This window comes from Caretta caretta, chromosome 22 (genome assembly GCF_965140235.1).
Source record: "Caretta caretta isolate rCarCar2 chromosome 22, rCarCar1.hap1, whole genome shotgun sequence".
Classification (NCBI taxonomy): domain Eukaryota; kingdom Metazoa; phylum Chordata; order Testudines; family Cheloniidae; genus Caretta; species Caretta caretta.
In genome coordinates this window covers 22,955,249-22,974,594 of record NC_134227.1, presented here as the reverse complement: position 1 = coordinate 22,974,594, position 19,346 = coordinate 22,955,249, and the positions used below count along the sequence as shown (strand labels likewise).

Here is a 19,346-nt window from a genome sequence, read left to right as displayed (position 1 = left end):
TGCCTGGGTGTGCTTGCACCACAGCCGACCCTGTCTCATTTCCCTGCATTCCTGGGGTGGGGTGGGGTAAGCGTCCCTCAGGGAGGGAGAGTTTGCATTTTCCTCCCAGTCCAGGGGAACCCACTGCGGTGTCGGGTCTGTCTCGCTGTGCCATTCTCCGCAGCCTTGCCCAGCCTCTCACAGTCCAGCCTGGAGCCTGGCGCCCTTTAGCGGAGTGCAGTTCTGTGCAGGCAAATTGCAGACTGATAGCAGCAGCTGTATCTCCCTGGTGGGAGTACCTTGTGCCTGGGATGAAGAATCCCCAGGGAGGTCTTTGAACTAGGAGCTGACAGCTTCTCACTGCCATGGTGCCAGCAGCAAGTCCCCTATTCTAGCAGCTCAGAGAAGCTATTACAGCTCCCCGCAGCATGCCTGGGACGGGACTCAGGGCTCCTCCGGGCTAAATGTAGATGGCGGCTGTTCCAGACAGACCGAACACGACAAGGCTGCTGGTCCTTGCTGTGGCTAGCCCTGGAGCTGCCTGTGTCATTGTCCTGCTGCATCAGTCATGTGCCTGTGTTGGCTTTAGTGAGAGCCTCACCGCAGAGGCTAAAACAAACCCCAGAGTGCCTGGCCTGTGCCCTTGATCGGAGGGGGGCTTTCCGGGTTTGTCTGACGCCTCATTGGTGGAGCTGGTCAGACAGTTTCTGTCAAAATGTTCTTTCGATTGGAAGTGGCTTTTTCAACCGAATGGGAATGGGAATGAAAAACGTGCATTCTTTTGATGAAAAATCAGGGGGAGGAGGGGCGAATCAAAACTCCCCCCCCCCACACACACACAAGAAAATTTCAAAGAAAAACTTGCAAAAAAAAAAAGAAAACATTTTTGTTTGTGTCGGAAATTTCAGAAGGAAAAAATCCTTTCCCGGCCAGTTCTGCTCACAGGTCCATGGATTCAAGGCTAGAAGGGACCGTGGTGACCATCTAGTCTGACATCCTGCACAGCACAGGCCAAGAGAAACCTCTCCTGTGATTCCTGCATCCTGCCCAGAGTTCTGGCTGAGCTAGAGCGTCTCACTTCCAGAAAGACATCAAATCCTGATTCCCGAACTCCAGGGGACAGAGAATCCCCCATGTCCCTCGGCAGCCTGTCCCACTGGTTAGTTACCCTTGCTGTTCAGACTGTCTCTCTGAAGTTGTCCCAAGAGCTGGGTGTGGTCTGTGCAGCTGGCACCTTCGCTGTGATTCGCCAAAGATGCAAGAGCCAGCAGGGCTCACACTCCTGTAACCATGTTGCTCTTGCTCGGCCGACAGGAGGAGAAGTTAGCAGCGATAAGTCAGAGATGGTTGGGGAGCGGAGACAGACGACCCAGGGGCCGTGTCTCAGGCTCGCTTTCCTGGCCGCTGCTGCACTCCCAGCAGTTGTTCGGTTTCTTGTATCTCTGCTTGTTATTTCTATCAGAGGGCTTTTTAGTTCACCTGCAGGCAAGAGCCGTGCTTAGTTGGCCCAGGTGAGGGCAGCAGTGGTCATTCATCTTCCTAGTTAGAGCCTGGAAGTGGGACTCCGATTCCTGGGTGCGACACTGGAGTGAGTCAGTCCTGTGACGTGCTTGGATAAGTGTGGCCTGTTGCGTTACTGTTGGTTTTCAGGGCGGGCACCAGCAGAGGCTAGAGGGCTGCCAGCCAAGCGGTGACCTTGCTGGGTTTTCCCAGGGGTTGGGGAGGTGGGATGCTGACATTCAAAACTGATTAGCATGTTGGGGCGCAGAGGGCCGGCTCCGTCGCTCCCGAGCCAAGGACAGGGCAGCGTTATCTGCAGGAACGGGCAGCAGTCACTACTGGGGCGCACAGGGCCGGCTCCGTCGCTCCCGAGCCGAGGACAGGGCAGCGCTGTCTGCAGGAACGGGCAGCGATTACTATTGGGGCGCACAGGGCCGGCTCCGTCGCTCCCGAGCCGAGGACAGGGCAGCGTTGTCTGCAGGAATGGGCAGCAGTTACTATGCTAATGGGGCCCATTAAAACATGCTCTGGTGAAGAGCACAGTGCTGAACCTGGCAGCGATGGTGGGAGCCAGCAAGGCCCCCACAGCGTGAAGTGACCTTGGAGCAGCAATGGCCCTCGCGACCAGTAACCCCGCAACCTGCAGCAGGCTGCTCGCTCCACTTAAGGCGGCCAAGCCAGGACCACAGCGAAGGTGCCAAGGGTGCCAGAGACCCTTTTCTGGGCTGAGCCCCACAGCCTTAGGGCTAGGGGTGGAGGTGCCCCTGTAGAGCAGGCCCCTCTGCCTGTTTGTAGCTAGTCTGTGCAGGCCGGAGTCTAGCTCACTGCTGAGGTAGAAACTGGCTCCAGTACATGGAGAAAAGGGTGGGGAGCCTGGGAACCATGATGGGGAGGAGGGCTCAGGGTGGGCAAAATGGGGTCTTGTGTTTGATGATATACAGTGTAAGGGCAACAACTTTCCTCCATCAGTCCCTGGTGCCTGCTGCCCCCAGCCCTGATCCTCAAAGGGGACCATGCAATGGCCACCATCCGTCCAAGCTGGGAGTCCATCTGAGTATGGCTCTTTCAGCTCTCCCCTAACTGGTATTGGAAACCAAAGTCACCTCCCGCCCATGCCCAAATGGGGTCCCAGCTCCGGCCAGTCTGGAGAACAAGGGGCCAAGTACCAGGCGTGGCTCCAGGTTACTCACCCACTAGGCCAACACTTGACACCTTTAACAGCAAGCATGATGCCGGCCTTCCAGTTCTTTGGGAAAGCGGATGGTGCCTCGCAGCCGGCCTGCCGGAAGTGTAACGCTGCAGCTGGGCTTTAAAAGAGGGTGAATAATTCTTTGAGGTAAACTATTAGTAGTTGAGGGTCATTAGTTGTCAGGCTTCAGGGTGCAAGCTGGTTCCCTGCAGGGGTCAGGAAGGAGTAGTTCCTCTACACAGACATGATTGCACTGTTAGCCTGGTGCGCTGCCATCCCTGCGCAGCATCAAACACTGGCTGCTGCTGGAGCCAGGGTATGGAACTTGATGGGCTGAACCCAAGCGATGGAGTTGGATTCTGGTTCTGAACTTCTCCTGACGTTCCAGAGCTGTTGGATCCAGTGTCCTGGTCCAGGCACAGCTACTGTCTGATCTGCTGGAGTGAGTCTGATGCACCTAAGGCAGCCCCCTTGCTCCCTTCCTCGCTCCTTTGCTCTGCTGCTTTTGTCCTGCCTATTGCAAAGAGTAACTCCTGTCCTCCTCTCTGTTCTAGTGGCCATGGAAACAGCGCTGATCTTTCTGTGCTCTCTGCTGGTGCCTGTGGTCGTAGCGGACGGTAGGTATCAAGAACCACATACCTTGCACTCTGGAGGGGGAAGGGGCACAGCCAAAGGCCTCTGGGACCCAGGCAGACAAAAGCAGTTATGCATCCAGATCGGGGTGCTGGCCTGTGTACCCCCCGGGCTTGGAGCTGGCAGGGGCACAACTGATGGGTGGAGGAAGCATCAGGACTTTTAAAAATATAACTCACTCACAGCAAACAAACATCAGGGGAGCTGCTAAGGGAGGGCACTGGTCCAGCTTCAGGGACACCTGTTTGGCCAGCCGTACACAGTCTGAGTGGGAACATGGGGCCATAAGCTCGGGTAACACAGCCACTGAGAAAAGCACTTAGCAGGAGTCCATGAGAACCTGTCCGTATCCACCCTGCTTTACCCTACAGCTTCCTCCACCTTCTGCCTGCACCCACTCACGCTGCCTTGCATGTGAGCAATTGGCCTCAGGGTGTCTGACTGTGGCCACATCAATGCTGGGAGCTTGGGATGTGTTTCCCCAGCTCGCTCGCAGTAGCTCGATGGGAACTAGCACCAATAGAGAGTTGTGTCCCCACGGTAGCGTGGGCAGTGCAAGCCACACGGAGCACAAACACTCCTGAAAATGGTGAGTGTCTACTTGGCACAGCTAAGCCATGCCGCCGTCTCCCTGCCGCCTCTTTCTTGCCAAAGAATGGCTGCTTGATAGGGGATGGCCCATTTGCTTTGTTGACACCTGGCTGGGTTGTCCACTTCCCTTTGTCTTTGAGAAACTGGTTTAGCCCCTCCCCAGACTTATCTGGGAAACATGCTTCAGTCATGGCTTTAGCTTATGTTCATGACTTCACACATGACATTGCTCCATACGTTTTGCCATGATATTACAGATCAGCAAGTTATGCATTTTCAGATGATCCCTCAGAAGGCATGCCTTGTACACCGATTATTACAGTGTGTCTAGGGTGTGAATATAGGGGTGCGTTCTGTCACACCTCCCCCCAGAGAAAGCTACAGCCTGGGAGCCACTGGCTGACCTGGAGGCAACAGGTTGGGGCCCTCTCTCCTGAATAGGGCATCTGCCACCATATTTTCTTTTCCCTTGATATGCACAATTTCCATATCAAATTCACATAGCGTAAGACTCCAATGCAGAAGCTTGGTGTTTGAGGCTTTAATTTTGTGCAGCCAGATGAATGGAGAATGATCTATTAATACCCTGAACTTTCTGTTGACAAGATAGGGCTGTAACTGCTTTACTGCCCACACAATGGCATAACATTCTTTATGATAGAATAGTTTTGTTCAGTGGGTGTCAATTTCTTACTTAAGAAAGCAATGGGGATGTTTCTTGTTGTTCTTCCCAGACTGCCTTAATACAGCCCCTAAACCAGGATCTGATGCATCCATGCACAGTTCAAACTTGTCAAAATCTGAGCTAGCTAGAACAGGCTTTTCAGACAAGATTTTCTTCATCTTATCAACCCCCTCTTGACATGCCTTTGTGCATACAACTTCATTAGGCTTTGTCTTTTTACGTGGATTTGTGATTGCAGACATGAGGTCACTGAACCCACACACACACCTTCTGTCACAGCTTATAATACCAGACCTATGAAAGATTGGACCTGCTTCTTTGTTTGGGGCATAGGCCAATTCACTATGGCTTCAACTTTGAAGAGATCCGGGGATATTTTGATCTCCCCTACCCAGTGTGCCAAATAAGGAACTCCGGCTGGTCAAGTTTTACACCTAGAGGCTTTTACAGTTAGGTGTGTTTTGTGATCAGCCCCGGTGTTGCTAAACACTGCTGTATCATCCACACGGGCTCTTTCAGAGTCCTGCAAACTGTTTAACGCTTGGTTGAGCAGCCTCTGAAAGGTGGCTCCTGCATTAATTAACCCAAATGCTAATGTTGTGACCCCACAGAGACCCATATCAGTCATGAAAGCAGATTTTTTCTGTGCATCCTCATCTAAAGGAATCTTCCAGTTTCTGTTAACCAAATCGAAAGAGCTGAGATATTTAGCTTTGCTTAAGATACCCAGCATATCATCAATTCTAGGCATAGGATAAGCATCTGGTATGGTGACAGCACTGAGTTTTCTGTAATCAACACATAACCTTACAGTGTTGTCTTTTGTAGGGCCTAAGACCACAAGTGATGCCAAGAACTATCAGACTCTTTAATTACTCCCAGGTATAACATGCTTTGTGCTTCTGCACGAATTTGCTCTTGCACCTTGCCAGGGGCCCTGTAGGGTCTGCTGGGAGGTGGCTTTGGTTCTTCTGTAACAATTTTGTGGGTGAGCAAGTGTGCCTTCCCTGGCTTGGTAGAAAACACTTCTTTGTGCTCTTGCAGCACGGACAACACCGCTGCCTTTTCAGCTGGTGTTAACGCATTGCAGATATTGATGCTTTCCAGAGACCGAGTCAGTTTGGCATTCAGCCGTCAAATCAATGAGGTGGCGTGCCTCAGTTTCCCCTTCTGCACAGCAGATCATGTTTACCATGGCTCCCCTTCTGTGATAGGCTGTAAATCTGTTTACATGCACCAGCTGTGGGACAGCATTCCCATGAGGCTTTTTCCCATGGTCTGTATCTTCTTTCACCTCTGTCACCTCAAAAGGTCCTGCCCAGATTTTTTGCATTTTGTATTTTGTTGCTGGGCTTAGGACTAACACCCAGTCTCCTATTTCAAAAGAGTGTTTCCAAGTATGTTTATCATACCGTGCCGTTCGTTTGTGAGGTTAGACCCATCATGTCTTTTTTAACTCTTTTTCTGAACCTTTGTACGTACTCAGGTACTGGCTCTCCCTCTACCTCCATGTCCCCTTCCCAGGCATCTCTGATGAGATCTAGGGGTCCCCTCACATTCCTTCTGTATAGGAGATCAAAAGGGGAGAAGCCAGTTGATTCTTGGGGTACCTCCCTGTAAGCAAACAGCAAATATAGTAGCAACTCATCCCAATCTTGGACCCTCTTATTCACATATGTTCCCAGCCTAGATTTTAGGGTCCTACCTGGACACATGCAGACAAGTCTCTCACCTTACACTTAGCCTGTAGCTCACCAGGGCAGGGACCGTCTCCTTGTGTGTTTGTCCAGCACCCTGCACAATGGGGCCCTAATCCCTGATGGAGAGTCCTCAGCTCTACAATAGCACAAGTAGTAATTCAATGCAAGTTAAACCTTGCATGCCTAGAGGGATTTGGTACAGTGCTTGTAATCACAGTGCTCATATTCACAAACTTTTTGTCTGTTTTGTTTCCAGCAGCCAATCAAGAGAAGGAAAAAGATCCTTTCAACTATGGTGAGCATCAGAGTCCTTAGTGGTATGCGCATGGATGAGTGTGCACAGTATATACCCTCGTGGCGCTAACAGGACTGTGTGTGTGCACGCATGTGTGAGACCTGACCATGTTTGTCTGAACACTGCAGCCCACTTGGAAATGAAAACTTCCCTTGCCTTTTTCCCCCCTAGATTACCAGAGTTTGAGGATCGGCGGTTTGGTGTTTGCCGTGGTCTTGTTTTCTGTTGGAATTCTCCTTATACTCAGTAAGTTGGTGAGGGCTGAGTCAGTGGCCCAGTGAGATGGAGGGAAGAACCTCATGGCTAAGAACTGGCTGCCCAGGGACGTACCTCGGGTCTCGGGACTGTGCTCCAGTGGCCAGCCTATTCCACAGCCCAGGCTGCTGCAGCCACACTGCTTCTTTACATCTCCCCGAGCTGGAAACAGCCCTGCCAGCTGCAGTGTAGACGGACCTTAGTGTAAATGGGAAAACCAACATGCTTTGAGGGCCATGTTTCTGCTGAAGGGCCCTTATGCCCCTCTCAGTTCACTGGCGGGGCTACCCTCTTCCCCTGTCCCCCCTTCCCCAGTGGGATGCTGCACACTCTGACTCCTCAACGTTTGTTTTGAGTGCTGTTTCAGACAGCACAGGAGGTGACTTTCTAACCTGTGGCGTGGCTCTGGGTCCTTTCCGCCACAGGCAAGAGCTCTGCGGCATCCCCCTGCCTGTCGTTCACCACTGCTGCATGAGACTCGGGAAGGCTGCGGGGAATGCTGCAGATCCATAGCGTACCTGCAAACGCAGCCCGCGAAGCATGGACCCATGGCCGGAGGGCTCGGGAGCTCCTGGGTAGTGAAGTTCTTGGGGAAGCACCTGGGGTGAATGGCCGCAACCTGTTCCAAAGAGAGGGTGTCTCTCATACGCTCATGGAGTTCTCTTACTCTTCCAGGCAGGAGGTGCAGATGCAGCTTCAACCAAAAGCCCAGGTACGTGTGCGAGTGGTGGTTAGCCGGTGGACTCTTTCTGCCTGGAATCAGAACGCTCTTTAGACTCTTGACCCATAAATAAATCCCTAGGTACATAGCAGCTGCTAGAACGTTCCCGCTAAATGAGGATCCACGCTCCGTACTGCTTCCACAGCCAAAGCGCAGGGAGTGCCACAAGGTTTCTTGAGTAGCAAGGGCAGGATGTCTGCTTGGGGCGGTTACCCCAGTGCGGGCCGAGCTGTCTGGGGCGCACTTCCCAAGGGCCAGGACTCGAGTTATTAGCCAATCAGGAGAGTCCTAGTGGCCTCGCCAGCCTCGCCCGACTGGGACACGCTTTTCCTTGCACGTTCCGATTGCTTTTCTCCTAGGGAACCTGCCAGTTCCGTGGAGGTCGTAGCCTATGTGTAGCACATCCAGGAGCCCGGCATGCAGTCCCCTGGCCCCACCAGCCATCGTATTGCAGGATGGTGCAGTGGTGTGCCGGGGGCTCGATGGGGGCCTGCTTTATTTCATATAGGGCCCTGCAAGGGCCAGAGAGGCTTGTGCAAACTTAGGCTAACCAAGAGAGCCAGCCACTGTACAACGGATCCTTTTCCCCTCACACCTCCCTCCCTCCAACAGACTGAGAGCATCTCCTCCCCAGTGCGCCGAGAGCTCACAGCCACCCCTGACTGCTGCTCTGTAGTACCCATATCTCTGAGTTGCTGGGGCTCCCACCCACCCCAACTCCCGCCCTGGTCTGAGTCGGTTTGCTCTTGGTTTGGTGGTTATGGACGAGAGTCCACGCTTCTTCACTGGGGTGCATTTGGGTCATAAAACGGAGGTCCTAACCTGACAGGCATTGAGCAGGCATAGCCCACCTGGTCTCTGTGCTCAGCCCCTCCCAGCATCATGCACTGTTAGCGGTGTCCAAACTCCTGCTCTGTGCACTGGCAAGGGGTGGCGCCTCGCAGTTCTCACTGTGCATCTCTCGTTGCAGAGCACCTGGGGATGAGGAGGCTCAAGCGGAGAACTTGATTGCCTCAAACGGTAAGAACCTGGTTCCCTTGCTGCACACATGTTGTGTTTCATCGAAAGATGGCCCCTGGCTGCTTGCTGGGCAGGTGGCTGAGGCCTCTTGGTTGAACTTTTAAAGACGTTTTGCCATTTTCTTTGCAGCAACAGGGGCGCAAAAGGCAGAGAACTGAACTAGAGCCATCAGGTGAGCCACACCCAGCTTTTTGTATGTGCTGCTTCTCCGTGCCGGACAGGGTGAATGGCAGCTGCACACAGGGCTGAGGTCAGAGCCTCGCTCGATGTTAGCAAGGATAGCGTGGGGTAGGGGGTGCAGTTTGTTCCGAGCAGGGAGCACAGGACCCCAGCACAAATCGGGGGGTTTACATGTTACTCGGTTGTGCTGCAGTATCGGATCCATTCCAGGATCCGGTCCCTGAGGCCTGTACTCAGATAAAGTCCCCATGTGACACCTGCAGAAAAACCCAAGGGCCTGATTCTGGTCTCCCATGCCTGTGTGTGAATCTACCGAAGGTGAGACTGATGGGCGTGAGAGCCAAACAGGGCCCGACGTGGCCCTCAAGATCTGGCCCTGGGGCTGGGAGTCAGGCGTCCTGTTGTCACTCAGATCCGGGCTGGTTTGCGGCAGTGCGATTTGTGAACGATAAAGCCACACACGTGCGATCTGTGCGGAGCGCAGCGGCGCGTCGGATTGTCTGTGTAACCTGCCTCTGTGCTGCCCGGGCAGGGCTGACACTTTACATTCCTCAAGCCAGTGCTCCCTGGTCTTCATGTCTCTGTCCCTTCCTGACCTGTGTCCTCAACACCATGCAAGCCGTAAGGCCACTGGGTACAGGATGGCTAGCTGGGGAGTTTCCCTTCTCTAGGAGCTCTACATTACTGATGCTCCTCCTACTTTATAACCCACCTTAGAGGCATGGTCTTTCTGGAGATTTTGGGTTTTCACTGTACTCTCTGAACGCGGCTTGGTGGATCAGTTACACTTAAGGTGGTGCTTTGCTACCAGGGAAAGGTGCTTTGTGCCTCTGGCAAAGTGGGTGCTTAGCATTCATGACTCTAGGAGCCCTGTTGTTAAGATCTGTGGCCCTTCTGCTCGGGCTGTTTATTTGGAGGTTGAGTTCCAGTTGGTTAATTTGGGATGGAACCTCAAATACCAGGATGGGTCCTTGGGCTCTCTTAAGACATTACAAACCCTGCAAAACCAGGCACTTACCCCAGTAACTTGGCTTACATTTCCTTGCTTCCACCTGCTGGTGTCCTGTTGTGCGTGCTGCTTGCGGCTCCATCTGTATTTCCTACTGATTCTATGTAGAGCTGAGTGAATTCGCGAAGCACAGATTCATTTCCCCTCTGTCTCTGCTCAGGGACTCCCTGCTCACAGATGGAGTTTTCCTTGAATGTTTTTGTTGCAATGACATTTTCTTAAAGTGATGGGTAGATTGCGAACCCTTGTCTGAGAGTGTTCACTGTCGTGCTCTGTTGGGTAGCGGGAACTGGTCAGGCAGGTCAATGCCATTGTGTCTGTTCTCGGATTGCATAAGTGCAGATGTGAAAATGTGGCACCAAAATACAGGATATTTTAAAAAGAAAATGTAAATTTGGGTCCCAGAAGTGTCTGCTGCAGTGAACAAGCACCTGCTTCTAGTTAATCTTTGCCAGACAAAGCAAGTGGAATCTGCCTTTTTCTGGCTTTTTCTTAGTGTCTCCTCTGTTTTCTTCCCTGATGAGGGGTTGAGTAGCAGGAGCCAGACTGACTCATTGTCCTCCCTTCTCACAGATCAGAGACCTAAGGACAGACACTTGGACCACAAATGCAAGCGACCTGCAAGAAAGCAAGAATGACAGCAACAGGTCCTCCTGAGGAGATGCAAAGAAGCTGTGTCTGTGTTACCCACTGTACTTTAATACTGGTTCTCTGTATAAAAACCTAACTAAACTCCACACGCCATACTGTCTGCCTACACTGTAATGTGTAACGTTCATGTATAACGACCATCACCTCTAAGGCTAGCTGTTGACGATGTCGTATTAGTAAGTTTCTCTTCATTTTTCGAGTGCTGTTGAGTGGTGCGCGGCTGTGTGAGATTGTCAGGATGTGCTCCCCATGGCACTTCGCTTGGCACCACGTTGGGGGTGTGGTTCTTCATCCTTTCTGGGGGGGAGGCGAGGGGGGGTTTGGGTGGCTGCCTCTCAGACCTAGGAACATGGCTCATACACCACACTGCTAACTGAGGAAGGGAGGAGGGTGGGAATGGGAAGGGGGTTGGAAGGGGGTATTATTTTCACATCTGGGCTGATTGTGTTTTATTCTCTTGGCGAGGCAGGAAGTCTGTTAGAACTGGAGATGGGTCCAAACCAACCCCCTGGCTCTAGACTCTGCATGTTTGACGAAGGGGTGGGGGGTCTGAATCTGAACTCACATCCAGAGTTCTCAGGTGGCCAAACCCAGAGCCCAGGCCCAGACTCCCTCCTGGGCTTTGGGGAGTTTGAAATCTGAATCCTGGCCCAGGCTCTGCACCTGTGGCTCTCGTGAGAAGCCCGCGGCCAGTGGTGCCAGAGCTCAGCTCAAGGCCTCGTCCCAGTTGTGGCAGCCAGTTGATGCAGCCAGTGCTTGTGCTGTGGATGGCTGGGGTGTGCACACGTGCAACACAGACAGTGCACGCTCCAAGCATTGCACGCAGCAGGTTCTTGTTCTTGTGATGCAGTTTCTGTTTAGTTTAGACGGGGCTTCAGGAATCACTTCAGTTTTGTTTTGGTGAAACTGAATCTGCAGATAAAATACAACACGGTAGGGCTGGAAGAGACCCTTGGGGAGCAAAAAGAAAAGGAGTACTTGTGGCACCTTAGAGACTAACCAATTTATTTGAGCATGAGCTTAAGTGAGCTGTAGCTCACGAAAGCTCATGCTCAAATAAATTGGTTAGTCTCTAAGGTGCCACAAGTACTCCTTTTCTTTTTGCGAATACAGACTAACACGGCTGTTCCTCTGAAACCTTGGGGAGCAGATTGCAGTTGCGTTTTGCAGCATCAGCAATAACCTTCATGTGCCCCCGGAGCACGGCCCCAGGGGCCCTGGCTGGTGAGGAGAAAGCAGAAAAGCCAGATGCTTTTATTTCTCAGACCGCACCTTCCTGCCAGTTCAAACCCCGGAGAGCTCTCTGCAGCATGTGGCTTGTCGCTGCAGCACCCTCCTCTCTGAGCTCACAGCTAAAATCGCCTCCCCCCCTCCTCCCCGGAGATGTTATTTTAAATGTGATCTCTGTGAAATGCCCCAGCACAGTGACACTATGCGGGAAAGCTGGCGGTGCAGCTAGTAATCCTGCTCCCCGCCTCCCATTCTGTGTGACTCCCTCGGTGGGGGAGGAGGTCAGACTGTCTCTGAGGACTAAACAGGTCTCCTCTCAGACATTGTCTCTGTTAAAGGGCCAGTTCTTTTTTGTCTAAACCAGCAAAGGGATCCATGGAGCACTGCAGGAGAGTAAACGCAGCAGCTCTTTACCTTGAGTGGCCACACCTTTGTTAATTCCTTTCCAGTGCCCTGTGGTGGGGTACAGGGGGTTGAGTCCTTGGCATTAATGTCATGTGTAATTCCATAACCCACTTGCTGTACAACACTCCCCTCTGCCTCTGCAGAGAAAACAGAGCCCAGAATGGTGCTGGGTGACCCTCCAGGGCTCAGAGGGCAGCTCTGATAGGGTGGAGGCTGCCCCCATGCAGGTGGGCCATGCACCACTTATTTCTTATGCTGCCTTCATAGAATCATAGAATATCAGGGTTGGAAGGGACCTCAGGAGGTCATTTAGTCCAACCCCCTGCTCAAAACAGGACCAGTCCCCAACTAAATCATCCCAGCCAGGGCTTTGTCAAGCCTGACCTTAAAAACTTCTAAAGAAGGAGATTTCACTATCCTAGTGAAAAAGTTTTTCCTAATATCCAACCTAAATCTCCCCCACTGCAAATTGAGACCATTACTCCTCTTTCTGTCATCTGCTACCACTGAGAACAGTCTAGATCCATCCTCTTTGGAACCCCCTTTCGGGTAGTTGAAAGCAGCTATCAAATCCCCCCTCATTCTTCTCTTCCGCAGACTGAACAATCCCAGGTGTAACTAGGAGTAAGTGTTGCCTGCCTCTGTGCTGGCCCAGGGCACAGGGTGAATTTTCCCCCCAAAACTTCCCAAAGTCTGGTCACTTATCCAAACCTCTGATTACCCAGGAATATGTCCCAGTCCTGTCGTCTTTCCTGGTGACTTATGCATTACAAGGGGCAAACTCATGTGGTCAGGTTACCTCGTAAGATTCCCTGCACTTGCCAGGCAGATGCACAAACCCAACCTGAGATAAAACAAGGGGAAAGAAATAAAATTAAATTCAAGGGAGATGAAGATTTCAGAACATCAGTGTAGGTCCAGATCCACTCCAGGAAGATTTGGTGAGCAGAAGGAAGGTTTGTTTGGGATCCATGACTTCAGGACACAGTATTTTGTTTTCCTCCAGTGGTGTGTGAGATGGGAAGCATCTCCTGTCCCGCAGTGTGAGGCAGAGTGAATGCATGTTGTGCACCTCCAGACTCTTTTCTTCGTCCAACCTGTAGCAGGCAGTAAAATGTTCTTTTTTTCTTGGTGGCATTCTACTGATTCAAACAAGCAAACAAGCAAAACCCCTCCCAGTCCCCCCCCGCCCCCCGAGTGTTAGCTGTACGTACACCATGAGTTCTGTGTTCAGAGTAACTTCAGTGTCTGTAGTGTGCAGTCAGTATAAAAAAAAATTAAAATCATATATGTAGAAAATGGCAAAATCTTGAATGTTGTAAAATAAAACCAACTGTCGTGTTTTTATTTTAAATCAGCAAAAACCTTGCTGCCGTGATAATGGACTGTTGTATTCTGTGTTGTGACCCAGAATCTATGGGGAAAACAAGGAATAAATATCATTTCTATCTCAGTGATTCTCTAACTGTTTTGCACCATAATGCCGGGATGTCTAAGGGGAGGACCAAATCCTCTTTCCTGAATGGAAGCGAAGGCCGGTGGTTAGCAGACCCAGCTGGTAAGGGGTTTGGGGCATGCACTGCCTTTTTGTTCTGTGTTTGCACAGTACCTAGCGCAATGGGGTGCTGGTCCGTGACTGGGGCTCAGAGGTGATATCACAATACAAATAATAAATACGATTACTCTTTTACAATCATTCAAGTTCACAGCTACAGCTTCCCAGGATGCAGTGCAATCTTCCCCTGCCCAAGCAGCATGGTGCATCATGGGAGATATAGGTTGTCCAAAATAAGGGTATCGGGCACTCCCTTGAGGCAGTGCACCACCACAGGGAAATGCAATTTACCGTTGAACTGATTCGAAGTGAAACGCTTGGAGTCAGTTCCACTAACCAAAGGGAAAGGTTTTGCTCAGGAGCGCTGAATCATGTACCCGTTTCGGAATCAAAGTATTTTGGAACTTTTCGTTCTGAGGTAATTTCAGTATGTCAACTTCTCACCCCAATTTGGGCCAAATGTTTGTTTCATTTTTTAATTGTTGGGATTTCCTGCAGGATGGCCGTTCTGCTGCTCGCATTGCTCTGGGCTGAGCCCAGCTTGGCCGGGCGGAGCAGCAAAGACAAGGGGGTGATTTTGACTTAAATCCTGGCGGGCATGGGGAGGCGGCGCAGTCAGCAGAGGATGGGGATGGTGCAGGCGCACGTGGGGGGAGGTCTCTGCATGCTGCGGAGGGTAGTATAACCGACTGTGAAGGCTAGAGGTTAGCAGTGGGTGCACCCTGTCGAAGAGCTCTCTGCAGCTCGAAAGTTTGTCTCTCTTACCAACAGGAATTGGGCCAATAAAAGCTATTACCTCCACCTGGTCTCTGCCCTGGCTCTGGAAGACTTGGAGTTAACTCAGCTCAAGTCACATGCCCCCCCCACTCCCCCACAAGCATTGGGATAAGGAGCCAGTGTTCCTAAGGGCTGCCCCTGGCTCCCTGGCAGTGGATTTTGCTAGCCCTTGGCAGCGTCTCTCTGCAGGATGTTTCCGTTGCAGGCTGGCCCCAGCAGCTCATGGGGGGTAGAGCTGTGTCAGTCACGAGGCTCCCAGACAGTACAGTGTGTCTGTGTCTGCTCTGGGGGCTGGCTCAGACGGTGCCAGGGCAGGAAGCTATTTATTTCTGCCCGCCGTCAGCGGAGGCCCTGCCCTCTTCACGCAGAAGCTGGATGTAGTTTAATGCCCAGAAGTTTCTGAGACCCCCCCATGAGTCTTATGGCAAAATCAAAATTCTGCTTATTTTAATAGAAAAGCTAGATTTCCAGGTGTGTGACGAGCTTCTGGTAGCGTCCCACTGGTTCCTGCTGCTCGGGAGGGGAGGATGGGTAGGGACTTCCTTGTCTCCCAAGGGACAGAGGCGGCTCCAAGAAAGACGCCTTTTAACTGTTGAATATTGGCTTTAGGTTTCTATGCTCCCAGCCAACATGCCATGAATGAAGCCAACCAGCTCTCCAGGAGGCAGACCCTGTTATCCTGGGGTAAACTGAGGCACAGAGCAAGCCAGTGGCTGGGTCTGAGGTGGAGATGGGGACAGAACCATGGGTTGGTCCCACCACTGCCTCAAAGCACCAGACCCATGAAAGACGTTTTCCCTCGGGCTTATTTTACTTTGATGAAATAGTGTCACCCTCCATCTAAGCAGAAACCCTGGTAAATTCCCTTTGGTTTCATGGCTCTCTCCTTAGCAGATCGGCACTACAAGGTCACCCACTGGGCAGGAAAGATCACGCACTGTTTCTGGAAAGTTTTGTTTTCACTTCAGGGTCTCCAAGACTTTTGTGCTTCGCTGCTCCAGCAGTCTTGAAAATGCTTAAGAAAACAGCGCCCCTGGGGCAGGCCTTTTTTACAACATGCAGAGGCCACTTGGAAGTTTCCCTTGAAGCAAATTGCAGTGGTTGGAGACAGAGCCGGCATGGCGTGAGCAAGGCTTGGGGACAGCTCGGTGCAGCGTAGCTGGTGCACCTGCCGCTCGGGAGCGGGTGGATTCCAGGCGGTGAGTTACTGTGTTTGCTCTGCTGTGGATCTCCCCTAAGTCAGGACTCGCTGGCGAAGGCCACCCGGCAGCCAACCTTTCCGCTTAACACCGCATTGCGTGCTGACTGGGCGTGCATTGACTTCTTGCTGGAACCAAAGCATAATTGAAGCTAATTTCGTCCTGCAGCTGGGCTGTTAGGTTGGACCTGCAGCTTCATCTGCTGGGTACGTCTGAGTTTGGACGAGTTTTCCTCATGCTCACGAGTTGGGTGAGAAAAGTGAGCTGCACCTGACCTGGCGTGACGAAGGCAACACTGCGTATGCTCTTGCCACAGGCACAGCTAGATGCTGGGCCATCTAAAGGTCCCAGGGCATTTTCAAGGGCCTCGGAACCTCTTGCATAAAGCTGCTGCCTCTCTGAAAGGCAGTAGGGAATGGCAGCCTTGCATCCAGCAGGCTCCCCGGACTTGAGCCTGGGGGGACTCCCAACTCCCAGTGGAGAGAGAGGACATTCTCCAACGCCAGGGAGCTACTGTTCTGCGCACGTCGTCGTTCCGAAGGACGCACGGCTCAGTTCGGTATGACAGCCTCAGCCTGGAGATGCTTGCGGCTTTTGTACGGGCAAAGGCCGTGTGTGGGGCTTGTCTGTGGTTAGACCACAGGACTGGGAGTCAGGACTCCTGGGTTCTATTCCCAAGTCTGCTGCTGGCCTGCCGTGCGGTGTTGGGCGAATCGCATCATTCCCTGCGCTACTTTGGTAAAGCGCTTTGAGACTCGCCGGTGTGCAGAGTACCAAAAGGGCTCCACATGGCAGAGCTGAGTATCTCTGCAGCCACCTCTGTCCCTTCAACTGATCTTCACTCAGCTGCAACTGCAGCAGGTTTTCCAGGGGCCTCAGATCCACCTCCAGTGTGCTTCCCTCCTGCAGCAGCCCGTGGGGCAAGGGGCGAGAGATTCTGCTGTATGGCACTTTCCTTCCTTTACTGGGCTATCTACAGCAAAATCAAAGGGACACTTAGGCTGTGGGATGGGTCTCCAGAACAGGGCGCTCCCAGGCCCATCTCAACAGGCTAGCGGCTTGATCCACAGCACAGGACCACCTCCGGCCTGTCTGGGGAAGGATCAGACCAGCCTGGAAGTGGTTACTCCTTTCTGCATAGGTGATAATACAAGAAAGAGGGGGAATAAACCCACGCCCGCTCCTAAACTTTAGAACGACAAAGGCAGATGAGAACAGAGAGGAATGCTGGGTTTTTTTAGGATTCCTGGTGAATCTTAGAGCCAGCTACAGGGTGAATGTGACTATGGAGAGGACTGAAAAGCCACCTCCCGTCCCGTAGCTCTCCAGTGCTGCGTGCAGGGCCAGACACGAGCCAAGACAGGCGGTGCAGAAACCCAGGGATGGCTTGGTCTGGCGTCGGTAAATTCCAATGGACAGAGGTCGTGTTCTGTCTCCAAATGTCTCAACTTCTAGCCAGCTCCTCTGTCAGGAAATGGTTAAACCCCCAAAGCCTCAGGCACTATCCTGGCTGAGTGGAGGGGTGACTAGGAGAGAAAGCCAAAGGGCCACGCTCTGCTGTGCAAAGCCAGACATGCTCACTGAACCCAGGGTTTAACAATCTGCGTGAACCCACAGCCAGATGGAAGTGATGGAGGAAAAGGTCCCCCAGCCATGTACCGGCAAAGTGTTTATTGCCCCAACCCGTCGTTAGCAGAAACTCCGCTGGAGTCACCCTTCTGTGCCCTGGATGTCCGTGGAGAGCTGTGATGTGACCCTATGGCTCAGACTGTAAGTACTGGCTAATGACGGGAATATTTGTCTGTCTGCTTTTTGGGGCACAGGGCAAGGTCACCACTGACCAACCAGCAGAACCCCAGTTTCCCACAGTGCAGGCAGCCGACAGAGCATGCATGGAATGGGGTGTATTGCACCTGTCAAGACGTCCCTGAGCACTGAGCAACGGTGTGGGGCTAGCTCTGGAGTAGTGGCGCGTGCTTTCAGCTGGTGGGTAGATCCTGCAGCCTGTGCACTAGGGCAGCTATGGGGCCTGATTGTGCTGCAATGAAACCAGGGGTTTGCTGTTTACTCCAGGGGTTTCTGGGCCCCAGGGGATCCTGAACTGAGCCATCAGTTTGAGGCAGGGCAGCATTGCTGAGCCTGTGACGGGAATGTGGAAGGAAGAATCGGGGCTGGGAGTGTTTGGGCTGGGAGAAGCCTGAAGAAGAGCCGGAGGATTTGCTGGCTCCTGGCCCTGGTCTGCCTTAATCTGCCCTTGCCTTGTCTCTGCTGCACCCTCTGGCTGCTGCTTCGCCAGGCTGGGGAGCTCTGTAAGATGTCATGTTCCTTTTGAATTCACTTTCAACTTTCTATGTCTGCACTTTCATCAGTAAAACTTTTGTCGGTCAGGGGTGTGAAAAAACAGTGTGGACAGCGCTTTGTTGGTGGGAGACGCTCTCCTGACGACAAAGCTACTGCCCCTCGTTGGGGGTGGTTGTATTTTGTCGAGTTACCTCCTGCTGACAAAGAGCGGCGATGCTGCGTGCCTTAGAGCAGCCTGGTTGCAGAGGCACAGCTGTTCCGCTGTAAGGTGTGCAGTGTAGACATCGCTTTAGTCACAAGGAGGAGGACTGTGCCCTTTCCGAGCTGAGTTCAAGCTGCAAAATTTGGAGCTTGTGTGTGTGTGTGTGTGAGATCTGTAGAACCTCTGCGCTAGCTTTGTGCTAATGTCAGCCAGGGAGGCAGGGTTCCTCCCCTGGAAGCTTGTAGTAAAAGAAACCGTGGGAAGCTGCCCCTGCTGCTCAGCTGTGGTTTAGTGCCCATTTGCTACAGCCCTGTGAGTGGCCAGTGCAAACAGCAAACAATGCCTGTGCTCAACTGGTGAGGCGCCAGGAGGGAGCTGACTGTGTCTCCTGACTAATGACAGGCAATAAAATCAGTTTTGTGCTAGGAGGAGGGAATCCTTCCAAGTCACCTTTCAATGGCCCCATTTTCTGCAGCAATTTTAACAATAACCAGAGATTTTCAGAAGTGTGTGTGTGTGTGGCGAGCCAGCCACTTTGCACTATTGAAGCTGTGCCATAAGAATCTGGGTTCAATACATCTCAGTTTTCTCTTGCACAGCCCCTTTCCTAAAAACTGCAATCCCAGATGTGTCTCAGAGTTAAACAGGTTGCAAAGTCAGAAAGTGGGGGATGGGGTCGGGGGAGAAGGAGTATGAGGTCTGGGCCAGAGGAGAGATGTGGTCTGAAATGAGCGTTGAAAACAGAAAGCGAGTGTGTGCATGTGGCAGTGAGAACAGGGAGGCTGCATCACAGGGGCTGCTGCAGAGGGGGAGATTCTTGCACCCAGAGTGTGAGTGAGCCGGGTCAGAGAGGGCGTGGGTGCTACAGGGCCAGAACAGTGACTGAGGTTGATGCAAGCCACAGAAGTAGGATTCAGATTTCCAGTACCCCAACATTTGGGCTTGATTTGAGACTGTCTCCAGTCAATGATGCTAAGATCCGAATTCCAGGGGTGATACCTTGGGCTGCTTTAAAGGGACAAACAATAGACCTGGTGTCAGTAAATAGCCTGTAACCCTGGCACTCAGACATTGTGCTGATCAGCACCTGGCATAAATCCACAGACAGACAGACAGACAAAGGCATGCTGTCCTCCCAGCCCTGAATATTACAACTGTTGCTTCTTGCTTATGAAAAGCATGAAGGGGAGCCATTTCATAACAAAGACAAACATTCTGAAACGCACCCCCGGAGCAGTTCCTCAGGGCCAGGGTTTTAATACAAGACCT

At 52.2% G+C, this 19,346-nt stretch overlaps 1 protein-coding gene and 1 long non-coding RNA gene across 2 annotated transcripts in view; one reads left to right on the top strand and one right to left on the bottom strand.

The window, feature by feature from the left end:
* The window catches only part of FXYD6 (FXYD domain containing ion transport regulator 6), a 51,808-nt gene that overhangs the window by 23,916 nt on the left and 8,546 nt on the right, over positions 1 to 19,346 (top strand). The window contains exons 4-8 of the mRNA XM_048827162.2: positions 3,223 to 3,285; positions 6,534 to 6,572; positions 6,744 to 6,818; positions 7,503 to 7,539; positions 8,519 to 8,568. Of these exons, the coding sequence (XP_048683119.1) occupies positions 3,223 to 3,285; positions 6,534 to 6,572; positions 6,744 to 6,818; positions 7,503 to 7,539; positions 8,519 to 8,568 (264 nt within the window). The remainder of the gene's footprint in view (positions 1 to 3,222; positions 3,286 to 6,533; positions 6,573 to 6,743; positions 6,819 to 7,502; positions 7,540 to 8,518; positions 8,569 to 19,346) is intronic.
* Positions 11,159 to 11,719, bottom strand: LOC142069777 (uncharacterized). The gene is made up of 2 exons (XR_012665732.1): positions 11,547 to 11,719; positions 11,159 to 11,359 (listed from the first exon to the last, which is right to left on the bottom strand). It is a non-coding gene; the product is annotated as an uncharacterized LOC142069777 (long non-coding RNA).